The sequence below is a fragment of the Ursus maritimus genome, unplaced genomic scaffold, assembly GCF_017311325.1.
Source record: "Ursus maritimus isolate PB19 unplaced genomic scaffold, ASM1731132v1 scaffold_10, whole genome shotgun sequence".
Classification (NCBI taxonomy): Eukaryota; Metazoa; Chordata; class Mammalia; order Carnivora; family Ursidae; genus Ursus; species Ursus maritimus.
The window spans coordinates 69827914-69849240 of NW_024423344.1; the positions used below are offsets into that span (position 1 = coordinate 69827914).

The following is a 21327-nucleotide window of genomic DNA, read 5'->3' on the forward strand; positions in this document are numbered from 1 at the left end:
AAAGATGGAGAATATAATCTTCGTTACCATGAAAGTAATAGTTATGTTTATGTTTTAACCTAATCTCTAATAAACATTTAGGTCAGCAATACTGCTGTCAATACTATTTTTCATCCTATTAGACTAGAAGTATTTCAACTTTTCTTTATAACTTTCCTGTTTGCTTCTCTGTGATCCTCACTGGGACATTTGATTTAGGTATTTCTACTTTCCCGAAACAATGGAACCCTTAAGAAACATTCTCTTTCCCTGCTATCACCATTTAAAGTGGTTGCCATGCATTCACTGACTCTCAGGAATTTCATTCATTATGGATAGTTGATTTAGGTCATTCATATTTTAATAACCCTTCTGTCCTCGGCCCAAACTTGTTCCATTGATGTTGACTTCAGATGGCAGAATGTGGAGGAGACTCCTAACCAGGTGTTTTGAGGAGGAGCAGTGGCCATCCTGAACTAAATAATATTCTCCCACTGTGATACTTTCCTATTTAGAGGCACAACCTTTCATTCTGCAGCCAATCACAGCAGTGACACGGTCTCATCCATTTATTCCAGTGCTTAAGCAGTGGACGACAGTGGGGTTGTCGAGGGCTCTTTGATGGGGTGAAGGCTGAGGCTGAGACAGAAGGTGCGGGAGGTTAGGGCTCATCACACAGGTGGTAAAAGTGAGGGACACATTGTATGTGTTCTTCCCAGCTGTGCTTGGAGCTGGCGATGCCCGGGGGTGTCGCACAAATTTATAGGACTCATTCTTGAGAATGTTCATGATGCTGCACTGAACACCTAGGAAGTAGAGACGTGGGATCGCATAGGTTGCTCTTCCCCCTAGTGACTGTTACCAGAGCCCAGAAATAGTGAAGGGATAGGGAAAAGGCATAACTTTAGGGAGGAAAGCACAGAGATTAGAAACCAAATGAAGAAAGCAGTACGATAGAAAACAGAAAACGAATCTGGAGCATAATGGTGCAAGACTTTCAGACATTTCTTCTTCTAGCTCTAGAGCAGCTGTATTTTGTTTTTCAAAATGTGTCAATGCAGCCACAATTCCTCTGACTTCTTTTGTTATCAGTGGGACCAGATCTTAACTCTAAAAATGCCTTAGTCATACTTCTGACCGTCTTCATGAATTTGTTTCATTCCGCCACCAGTTTTGTTTTATTTTATTTATTTATTTGTCAGAGAGAGAGAGAGAGCACAAGCAGGGGGAGCTGCAGGCAGAGGGAGAGGGAGACGGAGAAGCAGGCTCCCTGCTGAGCAAGGAGCCTGATGTGGGACTCGATGCGGAGGACCCTGGGATCATGACCTGAGATGGAGGCAGCCGCTTAACCGACCGAGCCACCCACGCATCCCCACTACCAGTTTTGTTTTAAATCTTGACATGGGAATGAGATAGAAACTAATGGCTGCTCTGAAGCCTATATTCCAACTACAGAACTTGAGAACGTTCTGCCCTCGGTCACTGCTCTCCCGCTACGCAGGCTCCTGTTTTGTTCCACGCCTGGGTGTGTGGTGGCGCTGTCCTGGGTAGTTCGGGACTGCTTGGCATCCTTGCCTACTGAATATTTTCTTCTAACGTTCACAGCTATTTTCAACTTGTAAAAGTAAAGCTTTCTTCCCCCCTTTCAGTAAAACTGTTTTTCACTGTTCTTGTGAAAGCATCAACTAGCCTCTCAGCAACGGCAGCATGTTCCGTGCTTTGTCCAGGATCCTTGTAGGAGATCTAACTGTGCTAGGAATGAGACCTCTCATCTTCGAGAATTTCAAAGCCATGGGCTCTATAAACAGCAGAATTAATTATACTTGGAATGTTGAAATCTCTTTTAGAATTGCTATGTATCTATACCTTTGCAGTGTAGCTCTGTTTGGAAATTGTGCTCTAAATTACATGAGGATGGAGAAGAAGAGTGGGAACTTCTGGGAAAAGGGCAAAAAACCACAAAGCCCAACAACCTCTGAAACATAATTGCTCATAAGTTAAACTAGTAAAATAAAAACTCTTATATTTAAAGGTTTCAATGATCACATTGACATGTCATACATATTTATGAGCAAACACAATTTTCTTTTCCTTTAAAATGATAAGCTCGAAGCAGAGTATTAATGTGACTGAAATTTGTTGTTTAGACTCTGGTACATAGTAAGTCATCAATAAATGTATGTTGAATTGAGTATAGCTTTAAAGGCAAAATTTGGATTCACTGATCCCTAATATCTCATTCTACTTTGACTATGATTTTATGATTTATTTCATGAAGAACCAGGTTAATAGGTGGTGAAAAGCTTCCTGATATGTGGATTGTCCAATTCTTCTAACTCAAAAGATAGCTATCTGCCCACAAACTTCAGGGACTCTTGATAAAACAGGCTAGTCTGTACTAAAGAACAGTTTCCATATTGTATGATTTATATTAATATCAGATGCCAAAGATGAAATAGCAGAGATTTTCATCCATTAGCATTACACTCAGTTTAAAGAAAATATAATTCCACTTCCTTTAAAATTTTTCATGCATTTTTGGGGTGCCTAGGTGGCTCAGTCGGTTGAGGATCCAACTCTTGATCCCAGCTCAGGTCTTGATCTCAGGATCATGAGTTCGGGCCCCGCATTGGGTTCCACATTTTGGCATGGAGCCTACTTAAAATTAAAAAAAAAAAAAAAATTCATGCATTTTTGCAGCAATTACAGAAATCCACAGTGTCCTGCATCTGCAATAATGAGTATGTTGATTAGGAGTTAAGAAAAGCTTGGCTTTCTTGCTTTTCGTTCTATTCCTACTTGTTTACATATGTGGACTCGAATAAAAATAACAATAGCTCACTTTTATGTAGCGTTTTAAGATATATTATGTACTTCCTGATAAATGTGGATAGATAATGTATTATTATCTTATCCAAAAACAAAGAAACTAAACCTCGGAGACATTGACATTTGACCAGCTCTACTCTGTAGATGGCAGGACCAGGATTTGGACCCATTTATTTGATAACATAGGCCATTTTTTGCTCTACCATGCCACTACTCATCGCAATTTGTTACAGGCTCTGTGAGCATGTGTAAAGAAGTTTAATATCTTTCCTGACCTCTTTTGTGTATACTACATCGATCCTCAAGGAATGTGAATTCCACAGAGGTTATTAGTTTTAGGCGAAGAGTCTCTAGGCTAAGCATGTAGAGTGTAGAAAAGAGGTAATGAAAAGTGTGGGAGACTCCACAAGATAAGCCCTGTTTCAACAGCAAATTGTTTTTAATTTCCTATGGCTCTCCTCCACATGAATTAATTACCAAATCCATCAAATACTCCATTTAGGCCCCAGCAGACCAATACAATCACATGAACCTGGATTTTGATGGATTCACGTTTATAGCCCTACGAACCCATTTATCTTATCAGGAGTAGTTGCTTTTCTTTACCCCTCATGATCAATCAATGTAAATCAGGTATTTAAGAACTTGAGAAAAATATGCCTTTGCTTTAGTGTTTAATACGGTGTTAAGATCCTGACTCATTTGTGATATTCACTGTTGAAATGAAAGCTAATTCTGACCTCAATGTCTATTTTTTCATATTTTTTTACACTCTCATTGTGAAGGTCATGGGCAGTGTAATTGTGGCAAATGTGACTGCAAAGTAGGCTGGTATGGGAAAAAGTGTGAGCACCCACGTTCCTGCCCACTGTCAGCAGAGGAGAGCATCAAGAAGTGCCAAGGAAGTTCTGATCTGCCTTGCTCTGGAAGGGGTAAGTGAGAGCTCTCAGGCTTTGTCACCACCTCCTAACCTTACGAGTCAAATGCATTCGGTTCACATATATCTTATTTAACAGAGAGCTGAGATGCCTCGATAAGGAAAGATTAGTCTTTTTAGAACTAATAATGCATCCAATTTCCACTGCTGAAAGTACATGGAGAAATATAATCTCTCTCCTTCTCCCTTTCTGTTTCAAGCATGCTCTCTCTCTCTCTCTCTCTCTCTCTTTCAGTCTTACACATACCATCAGTTTAGCTTTGAGGTCTGTTCAATTTCAGTTTAGTTCAGGTCAGTTCAATGCTACATTAAAAAAAAAGTTTTGCACAGCAAAGGAAACAAACAAAACAAGAAGGCAACCTACTGAATGGGAGAAGATATTTGCAAGTGATATATCCGTAAGAGGTTAGTATCCAAAATACATGAAGAACTTATACCTCTCAACACCAAAACAAAACAAAACAAAACCACAGATAGTTTGATTAAAAAATAGGCAAAGTATCTGAATAGACATTTTTCCAAAGAAGATATACAAATGGCCAACAGACATATGAAAAGATGCTCAGTTATCAGGGAAATGCGAATCAAAACCACAATGAGGTATCACCTAGCAGAACAGCTAGAAAAAAAAAGACAAGAAATAACAAGTGTAGGCAAGGATGTGGATAAAAGGAACCTTTGTGTATTGTTGATAGGAATGCAGATTGATACAACCACTGTGGAAAACAGAAGTTTAATTAAAAATTTAAAAACTAAAAAATGGAATTACATGATCCAGTAATTCCACTACTGGATATTTACTCAAAGAATATGAAAACATTAATTTGAAAAGATGTATGCATGCCTGTGCTCATTGCAGCATTATTTACAATAGCCAAGATATGAAAGCAACATAAGCATTCATCAATAGATGAATGGATAGAGAAGATGTGGTGTGTATACACAATGGAATATCACTTAGCCATAAAAAAGAATGAGATCTTGCCATTTGCAACAACATGGTTGCATCTAGAGGGTATAATGCTAAATGAAATAAGTCAGACAAAGACAAATACCATATGATTTCACTTATATGTGGAGTTTAAGAAACAAAACAAATCAACAACAACAACAACAAAAAAGAGACAATCAAGAAAACAGACTCTCACAGAGAACAAGCCAGTGGTTGCCAGAAGGGAGGTGGTGGGAGAGATGAGTGAAATAGATAAATGGGATTAAGACTGTACTTTTTAAAGAAAAAGTTTGGATATTTGCTCAGAACTTTCTGAGTGAGACCATTTAATTGTCCACTGACATTTCTGAAACTCATTAACATTGCATTGAGGAGATTGTTAGCTTTTGAAAAAGCATCCTATAAATAGATAGCTCTGAATAAGCTTATATTGTTTTAGAAAGCATATAGCCTTGGGTCCGCTCTTGGTTCCAGATCAAGCACAAATTGGAAGAGAAAGAAGGATTCATCTAGAGGAAAGCTGGTTCCATTATTTTTGATTTATCAAAATAATAAATGCATTTTTACCTCTCACATGGAAATGGCAAAGTTAATATGAAATATGCTTTCGGAGGAACTGGTAATTGAAATTATTACAAATTTTACTTATGAAAGAGGAAAAAGAGCAAGACTTCCTTTTACCTGAATGTTAGATCAGAAATTTAATTAATGTTGCAGTTTTCTCTTTGAAAAATGAATTTTTTATTGAGATATAATTCAAATACCATAAAATTCACTCTTTTAAAGTGGTTTTAGTATATTTATAAAATTATGCAACCATCACCACTACCTCATCTCAGAGCATTTTCATCACCACTAAAAGAAATTCTGTGTGCCTTATCAGTCACTCCCCATTCTCCTCTCCCATCAACCCCTAGAAACCACTGATCTACTTCCTTTCCCCATGGTTTTGCCTAATCTGGATATTTCATATAAATGGAATAATAAAATATGTGAATTTTTTTGTTTCTGGCTTTTTTTCACTTAGCATAATGTTGTCAAGATTTATCGATGTACTTCATTCCTTTTGATGGCTGGATAATATTCATTTGTGTGGACACACCACATGTATTTAACCATTCATCTGTTAGTAGACATTTGGGTAATTTCTACTTTTGACCATCATGAATGATGTTCTATGAACATTAATTTGTAAATTTTTGTGTGGGTATGTGTTTTAATTTCCCTTGGGTATATCCATATATGTGGAGTTGCTGGGTCGTTTGGTGACTCTATTTAACTTTTGGAGATATACCTAAACTGTCTTTAAAGTGGGGGCACCATTCTACATTCCCACCAGCAGTGCATGAGGATTCTAGTTTCCTTACATCCTTCCTGTTATTTGTTATCATTTGTCTTTTTGACTACATAGCGTTTTCTTTACGTAGGAAACAAGTCCCCAAGATTATTTGTACCATAGGTATTTTCCCATACTCTGATACATATCCCTACTCATTACAAGTAGAAGGTTAGGATATGGGTAGAAGGAAATTTTCATTTCATAAATTTTATTTCTACCTTGACCCCGTTTCACCAGCAGCACCAGATGGAAAATACTGTTCTACCTGCATTAATAAAATATCGTCATTAGAGAGCTTGAATAAGCCTGTCATGCTTTTAAAGGAACAAAGATTAAAAAATCAGTGTCCTTCAGACTATTATTTATTCATTCATTGTTTACAAATAACAAATTTATGGTGGAAAAATAAGAAAAGCCTATAAAGTATATCTCAAACATAGAAAATCATTCTCATATTACCAGTTGTTTTTCATTTGTCCCTAAATTTTTTAATATGGTGTTAAGGTAAGAAAATTCTGGTGGGTGGGGGGTTGCCTGGGTGGCTCAGTCATTAAGCGTCTGCCTTCAGCTCGGGTCATTGTCCCAGGATCCTGAGATCGAGCCCTGCGTCGGGCTCCCTGATTGGCAGGAAGCCTGCTTCTCCCTCTCCCACTCCCCCTGCTTGTGACCTCTCTCGCTGTGTCTCTCTCTGTCAAATAAATAAAATCTTAAAAAAAAAAAAAGAAAACTATGGTGGATTTTAATTATTTAATTACATATTAATTACAAATATTTAATTACATATCCACCATAAAACTATGGTGGATATGTGGATCTTTGATAACTCTGACAAACACATATTTGTCTCTTACTTTTCTAGAGACTCACTAATGTATTAGTTACCATTTTTAAGCAATAGCACATATTTAAAGTTTATTTTGTTAAAAAGGTGTTGAATATTATATATGGAATTAGAAGAATTTTTATAATTTTTATAATTCATTTAAGCTTTTTGAAGTACTTTAGAGATTAATAAGCTTCTCCAGTTTCCTCGCAAGGAAATGGAGGTATTGATGAATGGAGTGATTTTCCAGGGACCCATAACAAAATAGAATTCTGAGAATGAAGGCCAGGGATTTATGAGAGCTAGTCCAGTGCTCGGACCAGTGGTTAAGAACCCTTCCTTTCTCACAGAGCTACCTTTGCAAACTCATTGGCATTGGCTGTTTTAAAGCAAATGGCCAATATGAAAACTTATAAAGGATTAGTTTTGCCATTTATGAATGACAGCTGCAGCTGTGCTTACATGAGTGAGGAAAGCAATTACAAGGCCCACCGGTTCCGAAGCCGGAGATGCACAGCCGCTCGCTAGCTGGGGCCAAGAAAAAAAATTCTCCTGGTAGAATGTACTGAAGTTCCTCAGCGTAGTCTACCTCAGGGGCCAGGTGAAGGCATTTGTGCACTGGAAATTAAATTAGATCACTTGCTTCTGCTGGGGATGACTAAGTGTGATCATTATGTCTTGAAAGCGGGGGAATAATTCAGATAATGTTTTAAACTTGCTATTAATCCTGTGGCTCCTTGATTTCTATTCCTTATGGCCTACAAATACCTTTTTATTTAATTCGATGACTCTTGTCTGCTTGATTTGGAGACACAATTATTCATCCTAATTTCTGTCTCCTGGCCACTGGAGCTAGGGGACAAATTTCTCTAGTCTCATACCAATGTTCTGCTCAAAAACTTGAAATGGCCCATGATAGGCTACACATTAGTTTTAAATTCTTTTTGACTTAAGAATACGTTTTTAAATTTTTTTGAGGTTCTCCTTCTGAGTTTGTGTCTGGCTTTGGCCAAAAAATATGAGCAAAATTGATGTGTGTCATTTGGGAGCAGAAGCTTAAGAGGTGGGGAGGGATTTGCCATCTCTCCTGTCCCCGCACGGGGATTTGCAGTGTTTGAGATGGTGGCTGATCCATTAGCCTGGGTGTCTGAATGAGGATGATTGGGGAAGCCTCTGTTGACCCACCACGGACCCACAACATGAGGGAGAAATAAACTTTTGTTGTTCTAAGCAGCTGAGATATTAGGATGGTTTGTTACTGCAGCAGAACTCCCGACTCAGACTCTTTTCCACGTAAAACATTTAGGGAATGCAGTTAAAGCAAACAAACAAGCAAACACAAAAAATTATATGTAAACCCAAAGAGAGGGGCGCCTGGGTGGCTCAGTTGGTGTCTGCCTTCAGCTCAGGTCATGATCCCAGGGTCCTGGGGTCAAGCCCCACGTGGGGCTCTCTTGCTCAGAGGGGAGCCTGCTTCTCCCTCTCCTCCTGCTCTCTCACTTTCTCTCTCTAGCTCTCTCTCTCTCTCAAATAAATAAATAAAATCTTTAAAAAAAAATCCAAAGAGAGAAGGAAAAAAACAGTTGAAGTTTGTAACTACGTGCATATCTTAACAGTGTCAATAAACATTATATATTTTAGAAATGATGTATTTATGCTATTCGAGCAACACCATTTATGTGCACTTGTCCAACAGGTAAAATGCTAAGAACATTGAATGTATTATCCTTTTTTAATATGCTCCAAATACAATGAAGTAGGAAGTAGAATTATTCTTCTTTTTTACAGAAAAAGAAATTGGAAATTTGAATAGTTTGTCATCTTGCATAATAACTGCCAGAGGTACAAGTTTTTAAACAAACTTGTTACAGGCCATCCAACTCCAGAGCTATTGTTTTAGATCATTTACTCAGTCTTTCAACATGCCAATTTGTTGAGCAATATGCAATGAGTATGTTTCCTTGTTAAGAACATTTTTATGCAGAATCGTTGATATTGCTACATAGTATTCCAAAGTATAATTGTGGCAAACAAATTTAATCAGCCCTCCTCTATTAGACATCTAAATCGTCTCTTAATTTATTCAAGTTCTAAATACTATCATTTACTTTCTTGCAGCAGAAAATTTGCACAAATCTTTCTTAGATGTAGATCTAAATGCCTATCAACATAGTAAAGCTTTTTAATAAAATTGCCCAAGCAAATCATATTCTCTAGAAAAAGTGTACCAGTATACCCTTGTACCAGAGCATAACGGGTTCCCTTCGCCCAATAGTGACAATTTCAGTACTCGGTTTTTCTTGATACATTTTGCTCTTAGTGTTATGAGCATACCATTTATCAAACTCCTTTCATTGACTTCTATAATCATCAAACAAATGATTTATCTGTAGGCATTATTATTCAGAGGCTTGTGTTTGCTGTATTTGCCTTCTTTGATCATCATTTGTCCTTGTGTCTAAGTCATCTTTTTTGTTTGGTCTGCAATCTCACATGCTTTTGTTACCTGTCCTCTGTGCCCTTTGGTTTTCTTTTATCAGACTTCTTCTAAGAGGTATTGCGTATGTTTTAGTCTTTAAGCACACATAAGCATGTACGCCCACAAGGGAAGGTGGGAAGTGGAGGAAGAATGATAAATTGAGGCTAATTATTTAATATTGTAGCTTTTAGAAAATAGAAACTATGTCTTCATTTTTATCAATTAGTACATTTTAATTAATGAATTAAGCAAGTTGGTTCAATTCCCTTAGCTAGGAACATACTTTCAAAGAATAATAGCATGCCAAATTCCCACCATCTGGAGATTTTTCAATTGCAGCCATAATTTATCTCTTTTACTGGCAAAGCACATCTTTAAATTTTCTTGTTTTATTTATCAGAGAAGTTTCCCATGATGCATGTATTTTTTTTAAACTATGTGATTTTTACTGATTTTTTGACAGCTGAATCATTATTTTTCTTATTCATGTACAGAGATGTTATTATTTCGAACAGAGTAAAAGTATTTTAAAAAGTCCTCCAGTGTATTTAAAAAACTTTGGGAGGTAAGGATCTTTCTATATTTTTACTAAAAAAATGTTTATGGCTTTATCGAAGTATAATTGGTACACCCGAAAAACCACACATATTTAATGGATACAATTTGATGAGTTTGGACATATGCATACACCCATGATGCCATCACCACAGTCAAGGTCATGGACATATCCACGCCTCCAAACGTGTCCTTGTGTCCTTTTGTGCACGTGCGCATGTGTGTGTGTGTGTGTGTGTGTGTGTGTGTGTGTGTGTGTGTGTGTTAGGGATACTTAACATGAGAGGTGTTTAAAATAGTCAAATTTATAGAAGCAGAAAACAGAGTGGTGGTTGCCAAGGGATGAGAATGGGGAAATGGAGACTTGTTCAATGGGTATAAAGCCACAGTTATAGAAGATGGGTAAGTTCTAGAGATCTGCTGTCCTACCTGGTGCCTATAGCAAACAGTACAGGATTGTAGACTTACCAGTTTAAGAGAGTAGATCTCCAAACGTTTAAATTAAGCACCACACCACCTGTTGTGATTTTGATTATATTTTTAAAATTCTCAGGGACCTAATATCTCATTTTAAGTTGGCAGCAGTGGAAAAGGCACAGGGTTTTCAAGTGACAAGGGAGCCCCGTGTGTTCTTCCTGCAGTGTTTCGAGATAGCAAGTAGGATTCAGATTCACTCAATTCTAAGTATATCTTAGATCTACTACTACATCTGCCAGGGCTCGAGGACTCGGGAGTAGTCATGCACTAAATTATAGCCTTTCAAACATAGCTGTTAAGGACTGCTGCCAAAGAAGATGAAAAAATGACCCTGTGAAATTAACGTCCTACTTCTCCTTATCCAGAAGGAATGCTGCTGCTTTTTTTAGTGATGCACCAAATGGGGAAAATATTAGTAAATGGGTAAATCATGCCAGAAACAAAAATCTGTATTTTGTCATATTAATTGATGAAAACTCCGTCTGTGGATCCTCAGGTGGTCTTCCGTGGATCCCTGAGCACACTTTGAACTCATCGTGCTCTCTGCCATGGCTTCTGTTTGTTCTGCTGTCATGGAAGGACCCACAATAGTAGTAGGATCCCTAGGAAGAGTAAAAGCCTGTTTATTATTTACTTCCTTTGTACTCAGAAAAACTTACTAGAATGTCTTAATGCAGCCTATATTTCATGAAACCTCAGGAATGTAAAGTCATATTTATTATGACTTTTTAAAAGATGGGGTGGAGACAAAAAGATTGGAATCCAGAGAGAACTAAATATGGTGCCTCCAACATCCTTTCTCTGTGTCCTCATGATGTGCTGGGACCTCTGCATGTTGGGACATTTTCTATCCTCAAGAAGGCCAAAGGTGCAGTTGCCCAGAACTGGTGGCTTACTGGAAGGTCCTGGTTAAAACCAGTGTTAAATCTCTCATTCACATGAGGAAGCAGCTCTTGCTAAACTAAAGGCATAATTTGCATAGAGTGAAGGGAATTGCTAAAAAGAATTGAAAAGAGCCAAATTCAGTAGTAATGGCAGCCTCATACAAGATGATTATTCAGGGACTCCTTTTTCCAGTGGGTAAATAATTATCCCTTTTCCTCATTCCCCCTTCCTTGTTTTTTCTTGCCTTTCTTCTTGTCATTTTTATATTCGATAGAACCTAGAGGAGAGGAAGAAATTCAGAAGGTGAAATTAATAATTTTGTGTTTTTTAAAAAGATGGTAGAAGATATTTCAGTGGAAAGTAACAAACTTAGTATTTTTTTAATTGCCTGAGGTTTTTCTAATCTGTAGTCCAAAAAACTGTATCACTTCCAAGATGGAGTGAATATTTTTGTGTGTGTGTTGCAGTCAATGATCTTGCTTAACTGTTTTATCTATGGCAACAGAACATTTTGTGTCAAAGATAGGAATCGATCCAAATAAATAGACAATTTTTATTACATTTTGCATAATTTTTATGTGGTAAATTGAAAACCAGTGAAATCCTTTGGCTAAGAAAACGTCCTAGTAAAAGCTGCAACAAATATTGTCAAAATCTATTTGAAATGAAAATAGAAAATTGGACATGAATTCAATCCCAATTTCTTTAAGTGAGCTTAAAATGAAATGTGTGACAACTATGACAATTTTATTACTACAGTTATATATTTATTTCTATTAAAACACTAAACACATAGTGAAGGAGGTAGTGTGGTACTCTAGCAGTTATTTACTTGATTTTATCCAATAGAGAAATGCAAACCAGACACTTTTAGTGGGAAACAGTCTGGTCCATGAAGCCATAATCTTCATGGAACCATATACTCTGCAGATTTTCTTTTTAATAGAAAACCAACGAGGCAGCATGTCATCATTTTGTCTAAGCTTTAAGGTCACAGAGCTGATCAGAACCCTATGATTCCCCTCTAGGACACATAAGCTGTTATTAAAAATTGATAGGGCTGGCCATTGTGCTATATTCGCATAATGGATGTATTCAATATATAATCATATGATAGCACATAGCCAATTAATGCATCATATTTTCCTTAGTGGTGGTGTTTATAACATTTAATCGACCTGATATTTACTGACCACCCTACCATGTATCTCTGTGCTAAGCCAGGAGTCAGGAAACGAGGATCAGGAGGCTGCATTCTGTTTTTACAGATAAAGTTTTATTAGAACACAGCCAAGCTCATTTGTATGCATATGGCTGCTTTCTTGCTATAATGGAAGAGTTAAAGAGTTGCCGCGGAGGGTATATGGTACACAGGGCCTCAAATATTCACTATTTAGCCCTTTATAACAGTTTGCTGCTCCCTGTGCTAAGGATTTGTGGGAAATGTGACAAATGTGGTGGGAAGGAAGACTGCGTGTCTTAAGAGTGAGAAGAGGAAGATACTGTTTTCTAAAGACATCTGGGTGCAAATACGGCTTCATGAAGCGAGTGAAGCTGGAATTGAGTCTTCAGGGAAGAGTAACATTAGACAGATAATGATTTCGAAAAATGTGTGTTCCAGGTAGAGGGAACCACGTGAAGATTCAGAAACATTGAGTTAAGGAGAGGATAACTTTTGTAAGGCACAGGAAACAAATTAACTTTTGATAATAAATGAAGAATAAAAAAGTTGTGGAAGACAGCCCCGGGGACAAATGTCATCTCTCCCACCCCCCACCACTTCTCCCCACATTGTGATGGGTTTGAGACAGAAAAAGCAATTTCTTTGCAGAGCTCTTGTTCTCATAATTGTCTTATGAGGTTAATTGTTAGTAAGAGGGACACTCATCGTAAGCACGATTGTAAATAGGCTAAAATGATGTCATAGAAACACTGGTTAACCTGGCTTAGGGCGCACTCCACTGTGTTATTGCTGAAATGCCAAGCTTAATGTAGCTAGTTACCAAGATCCAAATCTTCCCACGAACAAGATAAGTATGCCAGCCTCTTTCATGTGCCTTCCTCTCTCCTTTCTGCACCTCAATCATATTTGCTTATTTACTGACAGAACAAGCACAAATCTAAAGTGTCTGTTTTATTAAGAGTCATTCATATTAGCAAGGTAGTCAAATGACCAGAGTTTAGCAATCAGGTTAGTATCTTGAGGGTCATATTATCTGTACTGGGTATGGATGCACATACCCATGTGTTTTATTTTTATTTTTTGTTAAGTTTTTATTTAAAGTCCAGTTAGTTAACATACAGTGTAGTATTAGTTTCAGGTGTACAATTTAGTGATTCAGCACCTCCATACAACACCCAGTGCTCATCACAACAAGTGCCGTCCTTAATCTCCATCACCACCAGCCCTTCACCCACCACCCACCTCCCTTCTGATAACCATCCATGTTGCTCTATATTAAGAGATTTCTTGGTTTGCCTCTCTGTTCCTTTCTTTTTTCCCCCTCTATGCTCCTTTGTTTTGTTTCTTAAATTCCACATATGATGGAAATCATATGGCATTTGTCTTTCTCTGACTTATTTCACTTAGCATTATACTCTAGCTCCATCCATGTCGTTGCAAATGACAAGATTTCATTCTTTTTCCTGACTGAGTAATATTCCATTACACATACACACACATACACACACGCGCACACGCACGCACACACCCCACATCTTCTTTATCCATTCATCACATACCCGTGTGGTTTAAATGGCAAAGGGGCATTATATCCTGAAGCAAGATAGTGGATTTTTGGTACGGATGTGAGTGACTCTACACTTAGTGTGGGCTCTGCCACTAGCTAGGTATCTGAGCCAGCAAGCCATAGGCTAAAGTGGCAACAAAAACCTAATGGTGACTGGGAACTTAACTTCTTTAGGCTGCTTTCCCTCTCCTTTGCTGCTCTCTGCAGTAAGTGAACCTGACTGTGTTCTGACTCATTTGGACCCTTAAATTTTCTGTTCTCTCTTCTGGGCTCCATGCCTTTGATTTCCGACTCAACTTTACAATAGACTCTCTATCTGGTGTTGCATAGCTAACTGGACAACTGACGATTCCTCAGGAGAATCAGGTGACTGGCCAAGCTGTTCTTCTAGACTCTGCTTTTTACCAAGTGACTGTTCTGAGTACAGACTAATGTATTCTTCAGTTATGGCATTCTTTCGCTTGGAATGTAGCAGTTAAGATGGATAAGCTTTTCGTTCTCCATAAATGTTTATTTCTCATGTGATGCCTTTTATTTGGATAAAGGAGGAAAGGCAGGATTCTTTGGCTTCTTATTTAAGTTTCTAAGTAATTCTGGCCTCTTGGCTGCTCAAAATATCCATGCCATGTGGATGCTTGTAAATAGCACCAAATGGTCTGGCATGGTACCGTTGTGAGCCATTTAAGGTTTGAATGGTCTCAAGGATGAAACAGCAGATATTTGAGGTCATTTGTAAAGTCCTTTACAAGGACATTAAATTCTTTGCTAGGATTTCTTTCTCTGGATTTCTTCCTAAGACCCTGTATTGCCCAACAGTTAACCAAAGGAGCTTAAAAGAAACATAAAAAAATGCAAGCAGATATAGAGGATAAGGTGACTGGAAAGTCTCTTATACTTCTTTGATTAATTTGCTAGAAGTCTGAGTACGATTAATATTACTATTCAATTACAGTCACAACGGTGAGACAGACTCACACAGCTTCGTGCTCTTGAGTATAGTTTGTTATAATTATGAAAGAGTCAGTAGCAAAACCCAAGTGGCGTAATTCATGTTTGATTCTAGATGCGCTTTTCTGGATGATCGTACTACATAAAGAGAAAACTCCGGAGGGATTATTGGGAAATGAGATCTTTTGTGTTAGGTTGTGTTAGGAGGCCTGAAGGTCTTGTGGCTGCACGAGGCTGGGCAGGGCTGCTGCAAACTGACATTGTTCAGCCCTGTTCCCACGTTGCTATGGATAGACATCAGTTTCTTATTTGGGTGGAGAGGCTCCTCCTCACTGCCAGTATCGTGCTTCCTCTCTGTACCTCATGCAGTCGGCCACTTCCATGGTGAGTGCATGTGCTCTGTGGGGGCGACAGTGACAGAGATGGTGGTATGGCCCATGGCCCCCTCACAGGGCAGGTGTGCTCACGCCATTTGTCATTTGCGTGACCCTGGAACATTTTCATATTTTTATGGACCCTCAGTTATGTTATCTGTAACAATAGTATTATTATAACTGCTCTGTTTCCTCTAAAATGTGCGGGACAAGTAAAATAGCACACATGAGATTATTTGTTAACTTTAAAACTAATAGGCAATTATAAGGGATTACAAGGGTTTAACTAATTGACATCACAGCTGAACTCAAGGACACAGTATATTTTTTTAATTTTTAAAAAATATTTATTTGTTTTAGAGGGAGAGGGAGAGAGTGTGTGCATGTGAGTAGGGGGAGGGGTAGAGGGAGAGAGATAAGCAGACTCCCCGCTGAGTGCAGAGCCTGATGCAGGGGTCAGCCCCACGACCCATGAGATCATGACTTGAGCTGAAACTGAGAGCTAGATGCTCAACCGACTGAGCCACCCAGGTGCTGCAAGGGCACGGAATTTAATAGAGAAAATGAGATCAATATTCACTCACTCATTCATTCATTAATTCAGCCATACATTCAACATATATTTATTGGGATCCTACTATGTGCCTAGAACCAGTCTAGGTGCTAAAGAAAGAAAAATAAATAAGATAATGTCAGGGCTCCCACAGAGTTTCCAGTGAGTTTGTTTGAAGAAGTTAAATAAGAAAACAAATAATTTTGGTTAGTGCCAGAAGAAGAAAGTCAAGATCATACAAAGAGTGTCTGGTGTGGAGTTTGGCGGTTGCTCTGGATAAGGTGGTCAGGGACCTTCTCAGAAGACGTCCTCTTTGGCCAGATCTGAGTATTGAAAGAGGCCAAATGAGAACTGAGGAAAAGTGACCAGAAAACAGAAAAACAATGGTTTATACAAAATTTCAGACTCAGAGGATGAAAATTTCCTGGAAGAGATCCACGTCAGGTGGGCCCTGTCCTTCAAGAATCCACAGAGGAGACTGAGAGCTTGTTGAAGAAGAGTTTTAAAAATACCAATCCAAGCTCCTACCTAATTTAATTTGTTCGTGATGTGTCCTGGGCATCAGGGAGTTTGAAAGCTCCCCGATGGGTCTGCTGTGCAGTCACATTTAGAATCGCTGCTCTGCAGAGACTGTAATGGACATGGTCTTGCAGCAAGGAATGGGCATTTTTGTTCTTGCCCTACTTCCCATAGAGCAAACAAGGCTTCGGGGAGTGCTAAGAGTTGCAGAAAAATTACTGTCCTGTGGGGTCTTTTCCTGATGCTCTGTTGACTAGGTGGGAAAGCAATGAGGCGGAAGCAGGGGTGGGGAAGGGGTGCTCTTGGAGAAGGGGGGAGAATAGTTTCCAAAACAGGAAATCACCGCAGGAGCCACAGAAATATGGAAGAATATGGTATGTTTGCTCAAGGACTTGCACCAGCCCAGTTTTTGTATATCTGAGGTGGGGACGAGATTCTGGTCTTTTAAATAGATTTCCCGTGTAATTATGAAGCATTCGGGGATGAATGCTGGGGGTATATCTCTTTCACAAAAATGTCCTTCCATGGTCCTCATTTGCTCAGGACACTTAGACCTGTTTTCCAACTTCATAGATTGTTTTGTGAGGACTAATCTGTGGTGTTTCCTTGACCCGAATAATTTGTATTGTAATGAGGGATTCATGGAATTCTGTATCTGGAATGAACCTGGAGTTCATGCAACTCTGGAGGCTTATGGTTGAGGGCAATAAGAACCCTTATCAGGGCAATAAGAACCTCTTAAAATAGCACAAATGTGTTGTGTGAACCTTCTTATATTTTTGTGAAGAGGGGGCTGTAGCTTCTTTTATCAGATTCTAAACGGGCTGTGTATCAGCCGGAAGTGGCAGTAATTTAGAAATCTCTGCATAAAACCAAAACAAACACTTTTAGAGAGATATTCACAGCAGATTTTTAATGAAGATATTTTGAGCTAGTTGTGTCTAACTATACACTTGCCGTGTAATAATTATATCAGTAAATTATACTATTAGTGATCAAATATAGAACTACTTTGTGATATCTAGTTGTATATGTAACTTATGATTTGACTAGTTGTTTTTTTTTAAATGTGTTCTTAAGATATAAGTTTGGAGTAAAAAGTGGACTAAGCTCCCAAACCATTTTATTCCAAGTCATAAGAATTTGTCACTGAAGTTTCTTATTAGGGTAACTGGAAACACAGGCAGGAGTTCAAGCAGAGAAAAAAATAATCCCATTGCTGTTTTCTGTCAGAACAGAATGACATTTCTTCTATAATACTTTAGGTTTTACTCTCTACCCATGAGAGGTGTCCGTTCTGATTAATAAATGTTTAAGTATTGGATGCTTATAAGAGTACAACCTGGCATTCTAGAAATAACAGGAATACGTGAATAAGAACAGAAGGAAATTTAATTTATATGCTAATCAAGTTTCATTAGGAATTGTTTTAAGGAGACCCATCTCATTATGTAAAAATAAAGTCTTTTATTAACAAATATAAAAATTTAATAAAGAAATATAATTGGTGTTTTGCAATTCCTACACGGCTCCAAACTAAGATTTAGTGAGTCTATAAACTTATTTCCAATCCACGTTCAGCCATATTATTATTGTTCTAACTTTGGCTAGTTAATGTCCTTATGAATCTTGGAAACATGTAGGATAGAGCTAAATTATCAAAGAAAATTCCAGTCCGGTGGGACAGAGCATATAACCCGAGGAAACAGTGGAGCAGATGATTGAACAGGTCATAAAGCCACAATAACTCTTGTTTGTTGATATTGAATGATCCGTAGCCTGCTTTCTGGGCTTATAACTGTTCATCATATATCCACTCATATATTCATTTATTTATTCAACTCAGTTAATTACATTGGCAATATAAAATGACAAGGAGGATCTCTCTAATATTTAGCTTAATAACACAATTTGGGTAGCTGTTGGTTTGCTTCTAATGTTGCTCTGAGCTTCTGGTTGGATCCAAAGATTTTATTTTTATGTTATATACTGGTTATACTAGGGAAAAGATGTTTAATGAGAATATTTACTATTTATTCAATGTAAGCAATAAATACGAAAAGTGTTCAAGAAACTGTAGCTGATGCTTACTATAGATGAAAGATCGTCAGGAACACAAGAGCATAGCATTACTGCACCCAGATCACACTTAAGAGCAAGCCCCAGTTTTAGATACCCAAAGAGTTGTTTGGTTTTACATCCTGAAAGAAGTCTGGATTTCTTGATTATGTTTTTAATCCCTTTGTCATTAATTACAGCGCTGAAGATATAACAAAATTACACAGCATCAATTTTAATTAAGAGTCTTTTGGGTGCAAATGGCACAATCCCAATTCAACCAGAAACAAACAAATGAATTATGTATTCACATAACCAAGAAGGATAGAGGTAAGATGACCTTTAGGATGGATGGAAAAGGAACTTAGACAACCTCACATCAACCTCTCTTTCTCTCTTTCTGCCCCCTCACCCACCAGCACACACATTTCTGCTTCTGGCGGGAGTTTGGTTTTCGTCTTGCTACTGCAGGCAGAGTTTTCTCAACGTAGAGGGTCATGGATCTTAATGTTACCTAAGGTTATATTTTTACTGTGCCCTGACCGAGGAAGATGAGAGATTCTTCTCTGCCAATTCAAGGGAAGGGGGAAGAAATCTCAGGAAAAAACTCTGATTTTGCTTAGACTGGAACCATGATTGATTTTGAACCATTACCCATGTCCAAACAGAGAGATGATGGAGTATTAAACTTGGCCCACCTTGGAGGCAGCTCTGGGGTGGTGAGGTGTAAGATTTTAAGACTTCAGAGAGCCCTTCTGAGAAGACAAAGCAATTTTTGCTGGCTGTAAACTCTATTTTAGATTGGTATTGGCCTTCTTTGATTACATGTAGAGCTTTCTTCATGTGTCAAGGATGATATATAGCATATTTTCGGATTCATAACCAAAAGACAGCACCGCATTACAAGGCAATTCATTAATGGTCATGGTGGACAGAAGAATGGTCCACAGAGACATTCATGTCCTGGTCCCTGGAACCCGTGAATATGTTAGATTCCATGGCAGAAGGGGAAAGGTACACACAGAACTAAGATTGCTAATCAGGAGAATATAGTGGATTATTTGGGGTCCTTACAAGTGGAAAAGCAGACAGAAAATGTTTCAGAATCAGAGTGATTCAACATGAGAAGGACCTAACATTCTATTAATGACTTTGAGAATGGGGGAGTGGGGCCAAGAGCCAGGGACTGTGGTCAGCCTCTAGAAATGAAAAGGCAAGGAAATGTATGCCCCTAGAGCCTTCAGAAGGAATGCAGTTCTGCTGATACCTTTATTTCAGCCCTAGTGAAACCCATTTAGACTTCCAGACTCCAGAACTATCAGATAGTAACTCTGTGTCGTTTGGAGCTCCAGAGTTTGTAGTAATTTGTTAGAACACCAATAGGAAATGATGCAGGAATCTATGGAAGTATTCTTTGCTATAGTTAATAGAATATACATCAAAATCTTTTTCCGAGTGAATTATGTATTCCTGTGAATTGTTTTAGACTTTTTGCAGAGAATCTGAGAAGGAATAATATTAAAAAGATGATTCCTTTTACCACTAGTACTTCGTCTGTCAGCATAAACCTAAAAAGATTAGCTTAGGTATAATTTCCTTGTTGACTTTCCTCTTGCATTATTTTAAAATAATGGAAATTAGTTTTAAACACAACTTTATATCATACTTTCTGCACTTCCATGAGATCCTACAGTTTATTCCTTGTTGTATAGTGTGGATGCATTGTTTTAATTGCTATATGCTGTGTTAAGGTATTTTGAGCAAGCATAATATGCACCTTTATTCCATTATTTAATCCATTATTCTACTTAAATAGCGCATGAACTCAATGACAAGATTTTAATGTTATGGTCTGAATTTTGTTCCTGTTTCTACATTATAATTCTACATTGTAATTCTGGGTGCGTATCATTATCTAGAGTAAATAAGTAGATCCAAGGTATTCAGGGCCTACATTTTAGGAGTCTCATAATAAAACGAATTCAAAATTACAAGTTCAAAATTAGTTAAGGGGAATATTTATTTATGATGAAAAGGAAATCAACATACATTTTTAAAAGCAGACAAATGCCACAAACATTATGAAATCCAAAGTATGATGTAATTACAACTTTATGCATCTATTGTAAATGGCTCTGTATACCTAAAAACCTGTTTCTTTTCAACTTGCCAAATGTGGGCTGGGCTTAATACAGTGCATTCGGTATATGACTTAGTCTCTGGCCTCACATTGTCAGGAGCCAGTATTTACTATAGGAGTATTCCTAGAAGCAATTCCTATACTCTAAAACGCCATGAAAGTGACTATACCCCACTAATACCAAAGTAAATATATCCTCAACTCAACTTCCCTCTGGCTAAATCCCCAAGGTGCCTGGAGGTATCCCAGTGCCACTTGACATGAGGGGAAGTGGCTAAGTGGAAGCTGGAACAGAGAGTGGAGTCTTAATCAGTAATACAATTTTTAAATAAATTTTAAAAATAAAATTCATTATTTTTGGAAAATTTCCAAAATGCATATCACCTCTGGCCAGGGTCCTCCCCAGCACCGTGGAAGGGACCCCCACAAGTAAAGAAATTTGTGGATTAATTGCCCCTAGCTCCATGATCAGTGTGCCTCAACTCTTGATAGTTGACACTGAAGAGCTGCCCTTGGGGTTGTAGCAGAAGTAGAGAACAATGAGTTTCTTTTTTTTTTTTTTTTAAATAAAGATTTTGTTTATTTATTCGACAGAGATAGAGACAGCCAGCGAGAGAGGGAACACAAGCAGGGGGAGTGGGAGAGGAAGAAGCAGGCTCATAGCAGAGGAGCCTGATGTGGGGCTCGATCCCGTAACGCCGGGATCACGCCCTGAGCCGAAGGCAGATGC

General features: G+C 38.1%; 1 protein-coding gene across 1 annotated transcript in view; it reads left to right on the forward strand.

Annotated features, from left to right (window-relative positions):
- ITGBL1 (integrin subunit beta like 1) overlaps positions 1–21327 on the forward strand; it is a 200409-nt gene that overhangs the window by 100506 nt on the left and 78576 nt on the right. Inside the window, exon 7 of the mRNA XM_008684989.2 lies at positions 3594–3740. Within this exon, the coding sequence (XP_008683211.1) occupies positions 3594–3740 (147 nt within the window). The remainder of the gene's footprint in view (positions 1–3593; positions 3741–21327) is intronic.